Below are 18,406 nucleotides of genomic sequence, written 5' to 3'. Positions count from 1 at the left end.
GAAACTTTTGTAAAACATTTGTTAATTTATTTTAGTTTCTTTTGAAAAAAAATGTTTTGCTTTCGAAAAAAAATGTTTTGCTTGCGAAATTTTTTTCAAAAACTTTTTTTTTAAACCTTTGAAAACTTTATTTTCCGAAATATTCAGTTTTGCTTTCGAAAGTTTTCTTTTCACACGCATAGAAAGGAGAGGAGAGAGGAGAGTGTTGGGGACTATCAGGATGACTACAACATTGTGCAACATATTGTGAAGGGGGCCCTCTTGTGGCTGTGCAAATAAGCATCATGTCTTTGGCGGTGGTCAGCCATGAACATTGGCAATAATTGTTCCATAGTGTATATGTGAACAAATTGAATAAATCCATACTATTTTGTTTTCATAGATCGTTTCAAAAGAGCGAGGAGTAAGATTTGCAGCAAAAAATCGTTACAGTTACCGGTATGTAAAACCAAAACGAAAATTTGGGACTCTTATTTTGAAGTAGAGCGTGAACCGGAGATAGAACGTCGAGAGGTCAGGAAAAATCCATCAGTTTGCGCACATGTGAGGAGGCGCTGTTATCAGGTAAATAATTCCTTGCTGTGGTTGCAATAACTTATCTTTGTAAGTATACTGTATTATGTTTAAAAACAACAACCTTACCAACCCAAGGTAACCATGTTTTTATTTTTAACTGGAGCTGTCTTAAAAGTCTTAACGACGCTGGCATACTTGCTTCAAGGTTTTACAAAGTGTTAACTAGCAAGTTAGCATTCAAAAAAGTTGCCAAAGCCGGTTTTGCAATACCCTGTTAACAGGACATTCCTGGCAAACGTCAATAGCTAACCTTTTACAGCTAACTAGACAACTTATCCATGAATGCAATATTATTTCTTCAACAGAACATATAACGTGCCACAATGACGTCGCTTGCCCATCAGCTGAAGCGGCTATCATTGCCTCAGAATGACGCCAACCTGTTCAGTCGTAAGGAGGTTGCCTCTTTACTCTTTGATCCTAAAGATGCTGCCAGTATGGACAGGAGCACCTTCCATGCTCTCGGTGAGTTTAAACTTGACGTAAATATATGATACTAGGACCATATCTTGCCTGGGATGCTTCTAAACTGTGGGTTTCTGTCCTTTTTGTTTGCCATGTTCCTCATTGTCCCAGGTTGCACAGGACTGGAGGAGCTTCTAGGTATTGAGCAAGCGTTCACAGAGTTTCAGGACACCCTCTTCAGCCAGGCCTCCATGGGTCTGGAGCGAAGTGTCCAGTCCAAAGAGATCAATGATAAACTGGACGAAGGCATATCCCTCTTCCTAGCTCGCCTTTCTCCATACTTTCTTCTAAAGCCGGCTCAGAAGTGCTTGGAATGGCTTGTGCACAGGTAAAGCCCATTCAGTCATGTGCAGCCGTGAGACACTTTTGAGTCTTGCCAGACAATGGCTCTCTGCATTGTCGGTATGTTCATATTTTGGTGAAAACCATCCTAATACAGTTTAGTATTTGCCTTGTTTTTTAAAATTGTCTTGCTCGTCTTTCGTCTTAGGTTTTACATCCACCTGTACAACGTTGACAGCCTGCTGGCCTGTGTCTTGCCCTACCACGAGACCAAGGTGTTTGTCAGAGTTGTTCAACTCTTAAAGATCAAGGACCCCACTAACCGCTGGAACTGGCTGGAGGTGCTACAGGTAACTTTCCAAGGACCGGGACAGGCCGTCCCTAACCGATAAGTCAACACTCGAGTGCTTCTGAATGGACTAGACAGGCATATAGTCAGCTGATGGTTGTTGTTTCTGTGTAGAAACCAGGTGTACCATTGGCCAGAGGAACCCTAATCACTCACTGTTACAAAGACTTGGGCTTCATGGATTTCATCTGCACACTAGTCACCAAGTCAATCAAGGTAAACTAGAAATGCATGTACACACACACACACGTCTAAAGTGGTTGTTTATGATCCACAGTGTATCCTAGGGATATCTAAACGGGGCATGTTGGTGTTTGCAGGCTTATTCTGGATTCACTGGCAACTGTGCCCAGCTCAGAGTGATCTTCTCCTTCTATGCCTCCACCATCGTAACAGCTCTGGAGGCGGTGGAGAAGGTCTCAGACACCATCATATCCAAGCTGCTGCCCTACGTTCAGAAGGTACAATACTGTCACTCAAATGAGAAATCAATCTGTTCTGAGCGACTAGCCTGAGACACAGCTCAAGATATCCCAGAATGTCTAGTGTAGTCCTTGGCTTTTAAACGTAAATGCTAAAAGCAGCCTTGACCATAGATTTACTTTGACAGCATCGATCCCTCCCTTCCTCCAGGGTCTGAAGTCCTCTCTCACCGACTACAAGGCTGCCACCTACATGATTGTGTGCCAGCTGGCTGTGAAGGTGGTGATGGAGGCTCAGCTGGTGAATACCCTGGCCCTGCAGGTCAGCAGGTCCCTGGTTCGAGAGCCCCTGCTGGCCTCCGAGGGCCTGGGCTGCCTCGTTGTCCTGCTGCAGAACCAGAGGGACAAGTCCATCGGACCCAAGTGAGGAGAGCGGATCTCTAGGAATACAATCATACTACAGTTGTATGCTACGTGAGACATCATGAGATATAAAGTATTTTGTGTGTTTGATCTATTTCTGTGGCATGTCTTTTGGACTCCTCTGTTGATTTGATCTGATGAAAGGTTGAGATCAAGTTCACCCCAAGTACTTGCCAGGATTCACTCAGTAAATTGCCCTCCTGTCCTCAGAGCTTTTCACCAGCTGTGCTCCATGCCCTCGCTGGTGCCCACTCTGCAGACCATGGCAGCCACTCATGACGTCAGTCCCCTTCTGAGCTACCTGCTGCCCCACCTGGTCCACTCTCTGGTCACCTGCACCACAGGTGAGTTGTCACTCTCCCACATCTGCCCCTGGACATATTTAAAAGGCAATTCGAATGGCGTTGTGCCTCTTGCGATGGTTCTTTTCAGTGGTGTGTGTTCCCATGCAGTTCTACATGTACCGTTGTGTCTGACTGCTTGTTTTCCTGTCCTGTTGTGATCAGTCCCAGATGAGATGGAGACAGACGAACCCTCTCCAAGCTCTGTACACCACAGCCTGATTGAAGCCATGCTCAAAGAAGTGCCTCTGTCCAAGGGCCTTGACCACACAGTAGCAAAGTAAGACACTGAATACATGGCATACACACCCCCTGATAGAAAGTATTTCTTATTTCACAAAATATCTGCCTGGCCTCGTGGTCGAGTCTCTCTTACTACCAACACTATAAGGTCTGTAGTTTGATTTGCAACTGTGGGCTTCCAAGCTTTGTGAGTTGTGCTTTTTGTAAGTCCAGGTTTGTGTTGAAGGGCTTCAGTCTAGTTGTGTGTTACTACCAGGTTGTTGCTAGAGGAGTACCTGTCTCACAGCCAGCTCTCTGAAGAGGACCTCACCGTCCTCAACCAGCGCCTGCTGCCGTTCATACGGCTGTTTGAGTCCAAGTGAGTCTCACACGGTGACATTAACCCCACTGCTCCCATAGGAAGCTGCATTCAGACGCCCTCTCCTTTAGCCTCTACCTTCTATCTCATTGAAATGTGACGGATGGCTATAGCTCAGTGGTAGAGCATTTGCCTTCAGATCAAGTGGTCCCAGGTTCAAATCCCCGCTGTAGACTATTGATAAGTGTCTATACGTGATAGAACAATGACGGGGATGGCCTCAAACGTCTGGATGGCAATTGGCAAATTTGATAAGAGTAGCAAGACTATTGCAGGCCAAGTCTGCTGGCTAACGTAGCTCCCTCGTTAACGGTTGCGTTGTTCCAGGTATGCTGGAGCTCTTGACATGGTCCTAGAGAGTCATAACAGTGGCATCAGCACCCAAGAGAAAAACCTCTTCCATCAGTTCATCTCTCTGACCATGAGCAGCGGCAAGTTCCAGGTACTGTACACCGTGTGTTCCTGTATGTGTGTGCCTGTGCACATGTGTGTTTGGAGCTTCTACATGTGTGTGTGTGTGTGTGTTGACAGATCCTGGGAGATTCTGACACATCTCTGCTGCTGAGCCTGAAGCACCCTCTGCCCTCCGTCAGAACCACTGCGGTGCACTACCTGACCACTGTCCTCACCTCTGGACAGGTGTGTGTTTCACAGAAAGCCAAACATTGTCTTAGCTTCTTGCTACAGTGTGCTGGTATCATACTTCTTTGTGGTGTACCTTTTTTTTTTTTTTTTTTTTTGAATTCTAACTCTGTCTTTTTCTGTTTCTTTCTAGTTTCTCCAGCAGGGGGGGTTTGACCAGGCGTTCCTGAGCACGGCTCTGCTGGACAGGATGAAGGATGATGTCCCTGAGGTGGTGTCTGCTGCCCTCAAGGCTGTGGAGGTCAGCACTGCCTCCCCGGGTCCGCCCACTCACAAGCTCGTCTTTACTGACGAGGGCGTGGCTGCAGTCGGCTTTCATTTGTGTCTGCAAACTTTTGAAATACTCGTTAAACTGTTCAAGCTTAGTGGTCTTCAGGTGGTTAAATCAGTCACTGTGCTCTGTAGGTGTACAAAGATTGCATGGACCCAGATGAGACGGTTTCTAGTTTGCTTTCACTTCTTCAGAGAACAGATTCCGCGGCTGGAAACTGGTCAGTATTTTTCACATTTCATGTAAATACTTCAAATCAATTGCCACCGTAAGCTTTATAGCCCTCACCACAACACACATCCCAGCTTTGTATACCAATACCATACATTTTGTATGCCTGCATACATGTCAATCGTGCGTAACATGTCAATCTTGTAACTTCCCACATCTTCCAATGGACGTACTGTACAGAGCTTTAAACACAGCCTCTGTGCTCTCTCCCTGTAGGTGTCCAGTGTTACTGGAGGCTGTTCGGGTGCTGGACGACCCCAGGCAGTGGGAGAGGAGCCCGGGCCTGGGGCTGCGGGCTTCCTGGGGCTTGATCCCCTACCTGATGGTCACTTCCTCCACCCCTGACTCCCCCGAGGTCCTGTTGGCCTCTTACGTTGCCCACTGCTCCCTGCTGGCCCAGCACCCCCTCACCCAGGGCTGGTCACAAGGTAACGCTCCTGGACAGCTTTTCGAAAGTGGAATGATTTCAGTCTCGTCTAAGTTCATGTCAGTGGGGGGTTGTCCAGCGAGATGGGCCTCTGAGTTCCCTGCTGTTCTCTCCCAGTGCTGAAGGTGGTGATGAAGAGCTCTTCTCCGTCAGACATCATTTTACAGGCTAATCAGCACCTGATCGCAACTCTGACTAAGAACCTGGCCACCATGGACCACATCCCCAAACGCAACGCTGTGAGTGGGCCACCTTTTCAATAGCTGGCCTTTTTAAATGAATTGATGTCCAGGCAAGCAGCTTTGTATCTAAATGAGAAAACTGGGTGTGTGTGTGTGTGTGTCCAGCTGGAGAGGATGGCAGAGTGTGTGCTGCAGCAGCGGCAGAGCGGCTCCAGCCGGAGGGAGACGACTGCCTTCCTGGTCCTGACCCAGGCTCTGCTGCTGGGCATGGGGGACCTGGGTGGGACCCAGCACCTCCACACGGCCCAGCAGGTCTACAACCTCCTGGAGCCCGCCCTGCTGGAGCTCACCCAGCAGGCCCAGGACCAGGTCAGAGGCCAACACTGCCACGCCATGATGGACATGCACAATCCTAAAATAGCTAATAAAGAATAGTGGAATTATCTAGAAGAGACACAGCTGCTGTGAACAACACTTTGCTCATTATTAGTCCGTATTAAAATGTTTGTGTTGATTCATGCAAGGTCTATCCGTTCCCTGTACCCCAGAGACTAGAGTCTAATCTTGACAAGCACCGTTGTCTTGGTTTGCTAGAGTTCTCTCAGACTGAACACTGCTCCTATTCACTGACTGGTTCCTTCTCATAGGCCGCTCAGCCACATGGGTAGTTACAAGTATTATTAAAGGGACTATTCAGAACCACAATCAGTTCTCTGTCATAGAAGGCAGCCGTAACTTGTTGTGGTTACTAACCCCCCCCCCCCCCCCCCATGCTGCTGTTCTAGGGCCCTGTGGACCAGGGAGACACTGTCTTCTCCTTCTCGGAGGGTCTGAGGGATTATCTCCAGAGTGTGACAGGCCGCAGAGAGTACAGCCTGCTGCTGGTCTCTCTGCTCCGAGGTCTCATATCTTGCCTCAGGTGTCACGACACGTCTTTCAAAGGTAAACCTTCACCGCCAGCTCCACACGCCACTCTTCCCAGTCATTCAATAGGAATCCCTGGATTGAGCGTCATGTTAAGATGTCGTCCTGTATGAGCTCACGGTGTGGTGTGTCTCTCTCTCCCTCCCAGGTGAGGTGTGGTGGAACCCTGAGAACCTGGACACCAACACCTGCTGCTACCTGCATCTGCTGTGCCGCTTCTTCAGTGTCATTGTCACCGGGGCTGCCCAGGGGCCCATGACACTCAGCTTTAGAGGCCTGATGAAGCTGCTGGTTCAGGTAGAGATAAGAAAAGCATGGTGAACCATGTCCAAAAGCACTTATATGTGCAATATTTATGCAATTACGTGCAATAATATTACGTGCAATATTTGTTTCTTACCTGCAATAACTTGGCTGTATGTCACTCATTACTTATTCATAGCAGCAACCACCACACTGAACTCACAATTAACTCTCACTTACTGTATATATTATTTTACTATTTATATCCTTAGATCCTTATCTTCATATTTTATAGGACTCCTTGTGTCTCGTATATTTTGTATTTTAAATTGTTACTCTGTGTGCTGTACTGTACACTGCTGCTGTTGCAAACTGCAATTACCCCACTGCGGGACAAATAAAGGATAAAGGATGATCTCTGTCCTGCAGGTCCACCTGAGTGATCCTCTGGAGCTCTTCAAGTTCTTGTCCCTGCTGTGGGGCTACAACAGTAACCATGGAGACCAGCTGGACGTGAGGGTCAGTGCCATCCTCCAGACTCAGTCCCTGTATGTGGGAGGAGCCCTGCTCGCCCCGCAGCCTGGCACCACACGGGCACAGCTGGCGTCAGCCTCCTCTCCAGGTAAGGAACTGGGGAACCAGGAGGCGCTCTCCCATCACACGTCGGTTGTTGACGCGAACGGTATTCACTCGAGTTGATAACTATCCAGGTTGGATACGTTGTGTGGCACCAGGAAGCTTGTCGGGTCAGGCAGGTGGACTCAGTTGTTTGTCGTCCTCCTCAGTGGCTCTGTCGTTGCTGGCCTGCCTGAGCTCACCAGTCAGGGAGGTGCGCAGGGCGTCCATCGCTGCCCTTCAGAGCCTGTCAGAGGGGGCCAGCTCCCCCTTTGAGCCAATCACGGCCAGGCTGCTGAAGAACACAGAGGAGATCATCGCTGACCCCGCGCACGTCAGCCAGGTCAGACAGAAGCGCATGCATACACACACACTCACTCACACACACAGACACACAGACACACAGACACAGACACACTCACACACACACACACACAGACACACACAAACCTCATCATGGGTTAGCTTCTCACTGACTGCTCCTCTGCCCTGTGTAGGCCCTGGGTCTGCTCTGGAGCGAGTATGTCGCACAGCCAGGCAAGGCTCGGCACAAGAGTGTACTGGCCTCCATGGAGCAGCTGCTGAAGGGTCTCCAGGCCCCCAACTGCCCCTCGTACACCAGCATGACCCTGCTGCGGATCCTTGAGCAGGTCAACGGAGAGGTAGGGTAGAGGAGGACACACCAGAACATCTTGAGATGCCCTCTGTGTAGATTTGACAGTAAAACTCATGGAATGTCAAATAGTCGGTTGTGAGACCGAGCTGAACAGGTGGGTTGAGGTTTGCTCCGCCTCCCCTCCTCAGGCTGTGCTCTCGGGTCTCCTGCCCATCCTGGAGCGGCTGCTGGAGCAGAGTGGCCCCGAACCCCCCATTCTCCTGAGGGGCGAGGCCCAGCTGATGCAGCTCACCCTGGGCAAGTACAACGAGGCGTCAGCCCCTTTGCTGGTACGGGACCAGGCCGTGCTGGATGTCTTTATCAGGGCCCTGGGGACCAGCGCCCAGCCCCACCCAGACATCCCCAGCTTCCAGATCATAGCCCTAGAACAGGTACGCCACAGGCGGAGCAGCAATCCTGTTCTACATGTCGTCTTTCCCCCTTCATGAACTGGGTTAGTTCCAGCTGTTGGTACTCGGATCTAGGTAAGGGACCACATACGAGTACCAGCCCCTGTCTACGGATCGTGACCTCTGCCTGGTGTGTCTCCTCAGATCACCAAGCCCTTCTTCTCCGCCCTGGAGGACAGCAAGGTGCAGCAGAGGCTCCTGGGGGTGATGTTCGACCTTCTGGTGGAGAGCAGGAGTCCTGTCTGCTCCAACACCATCAGCAGCGTCTTCAAGGGGGTGAGGATACCCAGTCCAGGATCTTTTACAACAATTACGTTTCTCTACACTTGGATGACCATTAAGTTCAGCATTCACAGCTAGCTTTCCTCCCTGTTAGATTGCTGTGGACGGGGAACTGGTGGCCAACGAGCTGGTCCCAGCAGAGAAGCCCAAAGTCACCGTGAGTGTCCAGCAGACGCGTAGGAGCAAGATGCTGCAGAGGTGAGCCACCTGTCATCACTGTGGACATTCTGGCCTTGGTGTTCTGGTGTGGTAATGACGCATGGTCTTATAAAAGTAACCGATTTACATTTAGTCATTTAGCAGACGCTCTTATCCAGAGGGACTTACAGTGAGTACAGGGACTTTCTCCCAAGGCAAGTAGGGTGAACTGCCCTGCCCAGGGACACAACGTCATTTTGTACGGCCGGGAATCGAACCAGCAATCTTGTGATTGGTAGCCCGATTCCCTAACCGCTCAGCCATATTTAAAAACAAATATTTTACCCTTGAAAGTTTTCTTAGAAGCTTGAACTTTGGAAAATGGTTTGTCTTTGTTTTTGTTTTCAAGCTGGTTTCGCCTGTTAACCCCCATGTGTGCCTGTGTGTTGTTCTCAGGAGGGTCCAGGACAGTGGGCAGGCCCCAGCAGAAGAAAGTGCCATGTCCTGGGCCAGGGCCACCCTCATCCTGGAGCTGCTGCAACACAAGAAGAAGCTGAAGAGACCTCAGCTGCTGGTGCCCGCTCTCTTCACCCTGCTCTCCAGGTGGGGCTCCCTTCCCAGTCTGCCTGAGGCTCCAACGCCTCGCTCGAACGGAGCTTCTCTCCAGTGGTCTGGCTTGACTGTCCTGCCATGAGCCAGGTGTGTGATTAGGGCCTGTTAAACGTCGCTTGTTTCCTGTTGGCTTGTGCAGGTGTCTGGAGACGTCCGCCGCAGAGCAGGGCAACATGGAATACACCAAGCAGCTGCTGCTCAGCTGTCTGCTCAACATCTGCCAGAAGCTCTCCCCCGACGGAGGACCAGTCAGCCCAGGTAGGGAGGGGACGAGAGGGAGGTGGGAGGGGAGGGAGGGAGGGAGGGAGGGAGGGAGGGAGGGAGGGAGGGAGGGAGGGAGGGAGGGAGGGAGGGAGGGAGGGAGGGAGGGAGGGAGGGAGGGAGGGAGGGAGGGAGGGAGGGAGGGAGGGAGGGAGGGAGGGAGGGAGGGAGGGAGGGGAGGAGAGGGAGGGGAGGGGTGGGAGGGAAGGAGAGGGAGGGGAGGGGAGGGAAGTGGGAGGGAGGGAGGGAGGGAGGGAGGGAGGGAGGGAGGGAGGGAGGGAGGGAGGGAGGGAGGGAGGGAGGGAGGGAGGGAGGGAGGGAGGGAGGGAGGGGGGGGAGGGGAGGGAGGTGGGCCCCTTCATGCCTCAGGAGCTGGAGGCTGATGTTCTCCCACATCTGTCATCATCTTGACTGGTGTGGATTATCATCCTACACCACTGCAGTGTAGGCTGACCCTAGGCCTGGGTGGGCTCATCCATAACTATGATTCCCCTTTTAGACGTGCTGGATGAGGACAAGTTCAACGTGGAGCTGGTGGTTCAGTGTGTGAGAGTGTCGGACATGCCCCAGACGCACCATCATGCCTTACTGCTGCTGGGCACTGTGGCTGGCATCTTCCCTGTGAGTACACCTGTGTGTGCGTATGTGGGCATATATGACCTATCAATAAAGAAATGTTCTTATACCGTCTTTAAAGTCTGTTTTGGATTCCACCCATCAATAGTGACAGGCTGCCTGTCAACTGAACACATTTCCCCCATTTTTACCATCCTCTAGGAGAAAGTCCTCCACAACATCATGCCCATTTTTACCTTCATGGGGGCCAACATCATGCGTCTGGACGATGCCTACAGCTTCCAGGTCATCAACAAGACTGTGCAGACGGTCATCCCTGCTCTCATCAAGGTAAGAGGCCCAGTCGACAGACCCTCTGTGTTCATGTGTGTCTGTCTGAGCTGTGTAATCTGTCCTGTCAAGTTCTGGATGACTGTCTGGATCCAGTCTTGAAACCACCCTTTCTTTCTCCCTCTTTCTCCCTTGCTCCTGCTTTAAACTGACACTGGCTGTGTATTGTGAAATTGTGTTTTTCTTGTTTGTGTGTTACTGCTGCACAACCAACTTTGTGGGGACAAACAGTTGTACTTCCTAACTCCCCCCCCCCCCCCCTCCAGGCCCATGAGGAGGGTGAGGGGCGCTCCTCAGGTCACATGGAGGCAGTGGTGACTAAGATCATGCATGTGTTCACCGACGCGCTGCCCCACGTGCCTGAACACCGCCGTCTGCCAATCCTGTCGCAGCTGGTCACCACCCTGGGCCCCGCCCGCTTCCTCTGGGTCCTGATGCTACTCATGTTCAAGCAGCACGCCACCCAGACAGCCGTCACCACCCCCACCGATAAGGTACCGCGTGTCCTTTTTCTCATAGCCTACTTAAGTGGCTTCTCAAGGGTGAGGTTGAATGTTTGATGCTTGCATGGGTCCAACTGTGTGTGTGTGTGTGTGTGTGTGTGTGTGTGTGTGTGTGTGTGTGTGTGTGTGTGTGTGTGTGCGTCCGTGTTCCCAGGATGCAGTTCTGGAGCGGGACGTGGAGTTCTGGATCTCTGTGTGCTGTGAGTTTGAGGTGTCTGACCAGCTCACCTCGCTCATCAGGGTCCTGAAGTACCTCATGCTGCTGCCACAGGACAAGGAGGACGGTGAGAAACACACACACACACACACACCCCTAATAGAAACTCACTAGTCGTACACTGTTAGCTGGGTTGAAGTCTGTGTCCGACCTCTACACGTGCTTCAGCTGAACATGCCTCTGTCAAGCTTTGCTGAAGTGGTGTGTGTGCCCGGTGTGTCCAGCCCCAGTGAAGCGAGCTGCGCTGCGTCCAGGAGGAGCTCAGAAACAGGAGGAGGAGCAGAAGGCAGAGGAGCTCATCTTCAGCGTGGAGAGCCACAGCAGCAAGGACCTCAGACACTTCAAGTTCCTGTCTGTCTCCTTCATGGCTCAGCTGTTGGCTTCAGGCAGCTTCGTAGGGAAAGTACGTTGAACCAGATGTTGTTGTGTGTTCATACGCATTACCCAGACTCATATTGTAGACCCAAATGATTGGAATGACTTGCAACTCCAACCATACTCAATAAGCGGGTGTCCTTGCATCCTGGAAAGGAATTGACTGAGAGAAATCCTTTTCCAATTTTCCTCTAGCTCTATTTCCTCTAGCTCTTGGCTATCTATCAGAGCAAAAACAAACCTTGCCATCTGAGAGGGCTTTGAGTCATTACAATTCAAATAGTAGGTCATGAACGAGAATATTTCCATTTATTCTATAAGCCTTCAGCTCAGTTTTGGTGTGGAAACGCTGGGAACATACCCCTAAGTCCCATCACATGGTAGCATGCTGTGCTACTATATTACTTCTTGCAAATCTTGTAATATTCTTGCAAATTCTATGGAAATATAATGCATCTTTATTATTAATAACTATATTGTCACTGAAAATGATCTCTAGAAAAGTGGAACCACTGAATCTGGTTTACAGTCAATATGTTAAGTGTGGTTGGATAGTTTAAAGCAGAGAGCTAATATGGTGACGTTGTGACACTGAACATATGAAGGTACATGGTGGTATACTGATGATAACCATTGTCTGACCTCCAGGTGGCGGACCATGGTGACATCATGGAAGATTCTCTGCAGAAGCTACAGCAGAGGTGGGGCACCATAAACACTGAGTGATCGAACTGTTTCAAACACACACACACAAGCACATTAGTGTCATTCATACCCATGTTCTGGGGATGTGTGTGTGTGTGTGTAGCCTGCTGGAGGAGATCCTGCGCTACATCCACACAGTAGCTCGCTGCGTGGAAGAGAATGCCGACAAGCCGACAGCCAAGTTCTGGAGAGCCCTGCTCAACAAGGCCTACGATGTCCTGGACAAGGTGAGCTTCTACCACAGCACTGACGGATGATTGGTCGGACTGGCTGGATTCTGGTCTCCTATTGCTTCTGCCTTTTCAGACCTTTATTTTGATGATTGTCTTTGCCAACCAATAGGTGAATGCCCTGTTGCCAACGGATACTTTCATCACTGTGATGCGTGGGCTGATGGGTAACCAGCTAGCATCAGTGAGGAGGAAGGCCATGGAGCTGCTCAACAACAAGCTACAGCACAGGACTCAGTGGCAAGAGGAGCAGGTACACACACACACACACAGATGACAATACTAATATATGCACCCCAGTATGTGTCAATCAAACACACCCCCTCCATCTTCTCCCTCCCAGGTGGCTGTGCTGCTGGAACTGACTGGCGACCTTCTGAGCATTGTGGGTAAGGGCCGCGGCAAGGAGGAGGAGGAGGAGGAGGAGCAAGCCATCAACAGGCAGACGGCCCTCTACAGCCTCAAGCTGCTGTGCCGCAGTTTCGGCGCCGACCACCAGGAGGCGTTTGTGCCTGTGCTGGTCCGGGCAGTGGAGATCTTGACCTCCCCTGAAGAAGAGAAGAACGTGATGGGCAGTGCCCTGCTGTGTGTCGCTGAGGTAGCCAGCACACTCAAGGCCCTTGCCATCCCACAACTCCCCAGGTACTGGCTGCAAACCATTAACATCAAATACTACACCAGAGCACTTAATATAATGACATAGGCCATATGAGGTTTGAATAAAAGTCTTAATTCAAAGTTAATGTTGACTTCTGGTAACAACGACTAGGATTATAATTGAGACCTGTGTGTTTCCATCTATCCAGACTGATGCCTGCAGTGCTGCAAATCCTGGCAGAGAGGAAGGAGGTGCTTTCTAATGAGATCTACCTGCTGAGCGCGGTCACAGCCCTGCAGCGCGTAGCAGAGACCCTCCCACATTTCATCAGCCCCTATCTGCAGGACACGGTACTACAGGTAAGGACACGCTCAGACCTTGTCCTCCACGTGACGCACAGGACACCCTCCTATAGGTGAGCCTGCACGCTTCATCTCCAAATCACCATCCTCTCCCAGGGTGAAAACAGTGGTGCAGGGTCCACCGCAGTGAGGTGGTGTTGTAACGGCTTCCGTGTCCTCCCCAGGTGTGCCGACTGACGAGGGTGGCAGAGAAGGCCGGCACCTCCCCCCAGCTCAGCCTCCGCCTGGCCTCTCTCAGGACCACCCTTGCCACCAAGGTGCCCCCCAGGGTCCTACTGCCCACCATCACCAAGTGCTACAGCAAGATGATGGAGTCCAAACATGTACGTGATGAGCTACTCTACACTACTCAGTGTTCTCCCCTGAAAACTGACGTTTTCCTGATTAAACCGTTAAAGCAAGATGAGCCTGACAAATGAAACCGTTCTTTTTCCTCTCAGAGCCATCTTGGTCCTCTCATGGGAATCCTGAAGGAGCACATTGTTCAGATGGAGAAGGATCAGCTCAACTCCCACCAAACAGAGCTCACTTCCTTCTTCCTCATTGCCCTGGACTTCCGAGCCCAACACGGTCAGGTAATGTCCGTCCATCTCCCCTTCCCACACACTCTCCGGTCCAGTTCCCTGACCTCAGTCACACTGTGTGCTGACCTGCGTGGCTCTCCTTCTGCAGGGTGACCTGGAGAAGACCCAGGAGATCGAGGGCTTCGTGATCGACTGTCTGCTGGCCATGGTCATGAAGCTGTCTGAGGTCACCTTCAGACCACTGTTTTTCAAGGTACGTCAGTACCTCTCTGGCGCTGGGATTCATCTCTCTATGGTGCTGGGTTAACTCAAGCGTGCTGGTTGGCTTCTATTTGTGCGTCTATTTGAGATGGGATTTGTCTCTGTGTTCAGCTGTTTGACTGGAGTAAGACAGACTCCACTGCTAAGGACCGTCTCCTGACCTTCTACCGGCTCTCCGACCGCATCGCTGACCGGCTCAAGGGCCTGTTTGTGCTGTTTGCCGGTCACCTGGTCAAGCCCTTATGTGACCTGCTACGCCAGACTAACGTCACCCAGACTGGTATGTCATCCGAGGGTGGGGGGGGGGGGGGGCGGATCACTGGTATTCGACTGTGGATAGGCGCACAATGATGATGTAATTGTTACTTTGTTGCTTGATCATTGTTACTTGTGAACGTGTTTAAATCCACTCTTCTCATATCTTTTTTTTTTTTTTTTTTTTTTTTCTATTTCTTTCCTCCCATGTCCCTCTCTTCAGACGAGGCGTTGTTTGACTCGGAAGACGGCGTGGAGAAGTGTAGTCTCCTGCTGCAGTACCTGCTGGACTGTCTCCACAAGATCTTTCTGTACGACACCCAGCACTTCGTCAGCAAAGAGAGGGCGGAGGCTCTCATGACGCCGCTGGTCGACCAGGTAACGAGCCCATCAAGAAACGCCTGCAGTGACTGAGACCAACCCAGCCGCTGTCTGTGGAGGAGCTGCTGGGCAGGCCGCACGAGGAGGCAGGGCTCCTCCAGGGATCCAGCAGTGCCACGCTGATCGGATGTCCTCCCATCAGTCCTTATCCAATGTTTCTCTTTGTTGACGTCACCTGACCTTCCTGCATTGGTCACTGTTGTTGTGGAGCCGCGCTGTGGGGCTCACTCTGTCCTGTCTCTGTGTAGCTGGAGAACACCTTGGGAGGAGAGGAGCGGCACCAGACACGCGTCACCAAACACTTGGTGCCCTGTGTGGCCCAGTTCTCCGTCGCCATGGGCGACGACACCCAGTGGAAGGCCCTTAACTACCAGATACTGCTGAAGACGCGACACGGTTCAGCCAAGGTCAGATACACGCAAACATATGCTTTCACCGTCTCTCCCATACATTGGTGTGATGCGAGTTGCACCGAGTTGGTATCAGTGACAGCATTGTGGATCAGACTGTGTGTTGAAGCTGCTGGTGTCTCCACAGGTGCGTTTTTCTGCCCTGCTGATGCTGCTGGAGCTGGCTGGCAAGCTGAGGGAGAACTACATGGTGCTCCTACCTGAGACCATCCCCTTCTTGGCCGAGCTCATGGAAGGTAAGTCCCTCTCCCCTGCCCCCCGTCCCTCTCCCCTGCCCCCCGTCCCTCTCCCCTGCCCCCCGTCCCTCTCCCCTGCCCCCCGTCCCTCTCCCCTGCCCCCCGTCCCTCTCCCCTGCCCCCCGTCCCTCTCCCCTGCCCCCCGTCCCTCTCCCCTGCCCCCCGTCCCTCTCCCCTGCCCCCCGTCCCTCTCCCCTGCCCCCCGTCCCTCTCCCCTGCCCCCCGTCCCTCTCCCCTGCCCCCCGTCCCTCTCCCCTGCCCCCCGTCCCTCTCCCCTGCCCCCCGTCCCTCTCCCCTGCCCCCCGTCCCTCTCTCCTGCCCCCCGTCCCTCTCTCCTGCCCCCCGTCCCTCTCCCCTGCCCCCCCCGTCCCTCTCCCCTGCCCCCCGTCCCTCTCCCCTGCCCCCTGTCCCTCCAGTCCTCATTTCAAACAACGACACACCTGTGAACCCTGTATCCAGAACTGAAACTGTTAGGATGCAGTGTTGCTTTAGGTCAATGGGATGGCGGGGCGGCTTTAGACTGTTATTTTCTCTTCTAAATTATTAAAGATAAGATGTCCTGGAATTCTGGGATGTGGTCATATCCCCCCCCACCCCCCGTTGAAAGCTATCAGGGAACATGCTGCTAATATCACCCAGTCAAGACACTAGTGTTTTGTCCCTCCATTTCTCCCCTGCCTTTGTTCGAGGTAGTGCTGTGTAAAGAAAGCGCTAACCTTTCTCAGGTTACATATCGTGCCTGTAGGGTGCTTGTCTGAGACTCAAGAATGCAGATAATCATAGGGTTGTGTCTGCACGTACAGTACTGGAGGACAGGCTCTGTACTATCACTGTACTATCACTGTACTCTCTGTACTGTCACTGTACTCTCTGTACTATCTCTGTACTCTCTGGACTGTCCCTGTACTCTCTGTACTATCTCTGTACTCTCTGTACTATCACTGTACTCTCTGTACTATCAGTGTACTCTCTGGACTGTCCTTGTACTCTCTGTACTATCACTGTACTCTCTGTACTGTCACTGTACTCTCTGTACTATCACTGTACTCTCTGTACTATCTCTGTACTCTCTGTACTGTCCCTGTACTCTCTGTACTATCTCTGTACTCTCTGTACTGTCCCTGTACTCTCTGTACTGTCACTGTACTCTCTGTACTGTCACTGTACTCTCTGTACTATCTCTGTACTCTCTGTACTGTCCCTGTACTCTCTGTACTATCTCTGTACTCTCTGTACTGTCACTGTACTCTCTGTACTGTCCCTGTACTCTCTGTACTATCTCTGTACTCTCTGTTCTGTCACTGTACTCTCTGTACTATCACTGTACTCTGTACTCTATGTACTGTCCCTGTACTCTCTGTACTGTCCCTGTACTCTCTGTACTGTCCCTGTACTCTCTGTACTGTCCCTGTACTCTCTGTACTATCACTGTACTCTGTACTCTCTGTACTGTCCCTGTACTCTCTGTACTATCACTGTACTCTGTACTCTCTGTACTGTCCCTGTACTCTCTGTACTGTCCCTGTACTCTCTGTACTATCTCTGTACTCTCTGTACTGTCCCTGTACTCTTATCTACAGCCTTCAGTCTGCTCCTGCAGAATCCTGAGTTTATGCAGCTAGAGTTGAATCCCCAGAGCTAGTTCTCCATTCCATTGTTCATGACAGTGGTTACAGTGGTTCTATTTTTGATAGATATTCATAACAGAATTGGCGTTATTTAGCCTCAGTTGCATCGGCCAAATAACAGAGAATATAAGCAAGAACTGCAAAACTATAAAAATGTACTCTGAGAGAGCATCGCCACATGGCTTCGCCACATGGCTTCTTACTCGTCGAGTATGTATACAGTTTCAGGTTTATATTAAACAGAACATCGTTTGTTGGCTGTAATCAAGTGGACAACAGGGGAAACTTGACATTGAAGGGGATCTGCTGACTCCTCAGTGGTGGTAGAGCCCACCTGTGTCTCCTCCCTACATCCTCACCTGTGTCTCCTCCCTACATCCTCACCTGTGTCTCCTCCCTACATCCTCTCCTGTGTCTCCTCCCTACATCCTCTCCTGTGTCTCCTCCCTACATCCTCTCCTGTGTCTCCTCCCTACATCCTCACCTGTGTCTCCTCCCTACATCCTCACCTGTGTCTCCTCCCTACATCCTCTCCTGTGTCTCCTCCCTACATCCTCTCCTGTGTCTCCTCCCTACATCCTCTCCTGTGTCTCCTCCCTACATCCTCACCTGTGTCTCCTCCCTACATCCTCACCTGTGTCTCCTCCCTACATCCTCACCTGTGTCTCCTCCCTACATCCTCACCTGTGTCTCCTCCCTACATCCTCACCTGTGTCTCCTCCCTACATCCTCACCTGTGTCTCCTCCATACATCCTCACCTGTGTCTCCTCCGTACATCCTCACCTGTGTCTTCTTCTGTCCCAGACGAATGTGAGGAGGTGGAGCACCAGGTCCAGAAGGTCATCCAGGAGATGGAGTCCATCTTGGGAGAGCCTCTCCAGAGCTACTTCTAACCCTGGACACCCCCCCCCCCCCTGCAGGGCTTACCTGCCCACAGCCACCCAACCCCCGCTCCCATGAGGCACAGTACTGCTCTGTTGTGGACAGCTGTCTGTGGAGAGCTGCGTCATCTCGACACCAGAGGGGCACACAACCTCCCGTCTTCCATTGTACTCGTTAACTGTTTCTCTGAAGTGGTCGTCACTGTGTGTGCCCGTCAGGACGAATGCTGTACATACAGAGATGACAGAAAGGTTAACCTTTAACCTTTTGTTTTTATATATCGAATCTAAGACTGTCTATGGTTGCCAAGTATGGACACATGTCCAGTACAATTCACTCATAGGAGAGTATATGGTTAATGTATGTCACAAATGAATGATTAACAAGCAAAAGGTTTAAACTTGTTCTTATTATTGCACCTGTTTCTCCCTGTAATCTGTGTGATTTATTGGATTTGAGATTTTCATTAAAAAATAGAAAATAAAGGAATAGGGATTTCTATGATTTGTTCATCACGATTTGATTGTGATTGGCCTATATAGTTTTTGTGATCGTTGTGAACAATGAGTATCACTTTAAG

The 18,406-nt window shown here is 51.1% G+C and overlaps 1 protein-coding gene and 1 non-coding gene across 2 annotated transcripts; both read left to right on the top strand.

Moving 5' to 3' along the window:
* The first annotated feature begins 102 nt into the window (after positions 1-102).
* On the top strand, positions 103-18,315 carry heatr1 (HEAT repeat containing 1). Its single transcript, XM_084671084.1, has 45 exons — positions 103-564; positions 882-1,041; positions 1,153-1,369; positions 1,532-1,673; positions 1,787-1,888; positions 1,993-2,133; positions 2,306-2,517; positions 2,728-2,861; positions 3,024-3,138; positions 3,358-3,459; positions 3,787-3,901; positions 3,991-4,098; positions 4,235-4,342; positions 4,507-4,592; positions 4,820-5,031; positions 5,148-5,269; positions 5,378-5,581; positions 5,998-6,154; positions 6,285-6,433; positions 6,809-7,001; positions 7,165-7,337; positions 7,492-7,656; positions 7,799-8,041; positions 8,204-8,335; positions 8,436-8,539; positions 8,936-9,082; positions 9,231-9,349; positions 9,852-9,973; positions 10,130-10,258; positions 10,525-10,752; positions 10,916-11,045; positions 11,203-11,381; positions 12,002-12,054; positions 12,162-12,285; positions 12,401-12,541; positions 12,632-12,930; positions 13,095-13,245; positions 13,413-13,571; positions 13,689-13,823; positions 13,921-14,025; positions 14,145-14,313; positions 14,512-14,666; positions 14,918-15,076; positions 15,207-15,315; positions 17,749-18,315. The coding sequence occupies exons 2-45, from the start codon at positions 900-902 to the stop codon at positions 17,835-17,837; spliced, it is 6,480 nt and encodes a 2,159-aa protein (XP_084527210.1). The 5' UTR covers positions 103-564; positions 882-899; the 3' UTR covers positions 17,838-18,315.
* LOC146259708 (small nucleolar RNA SNORA3/SNORA45 family) lies at positions 5,757-5,888 on the top strand. Its single transcript, XR_014729636.1, has one exon. It is a non-coding gene; the product is annotated as a small nucleolar RNA SNORA3/SNORA45 family (small nucleolar RNA).
* Positions 18,316-18,406: the final 91 nt, after the last annotated feature.

Source organism: Hypomesus nipponensis, chromosome 13 (genome assembly GCF_054491055.1).
Source record: "Hypomesus nipponensis isolate SF chromosome 13, ASM5449105v1, whole genome shotgun sequence".
Taxonomy (NCBI): Eukaryota; Metazoa; Chordata; class Actinopteri; order Osmeriformes; family Osmeridae; genus Hypomesus; species Hypomesus nipponensis.
Note: the sequence above shows the minus strand (reverse complement) of the source record. Positions and strands in the feature narration are given on the sequence as shown.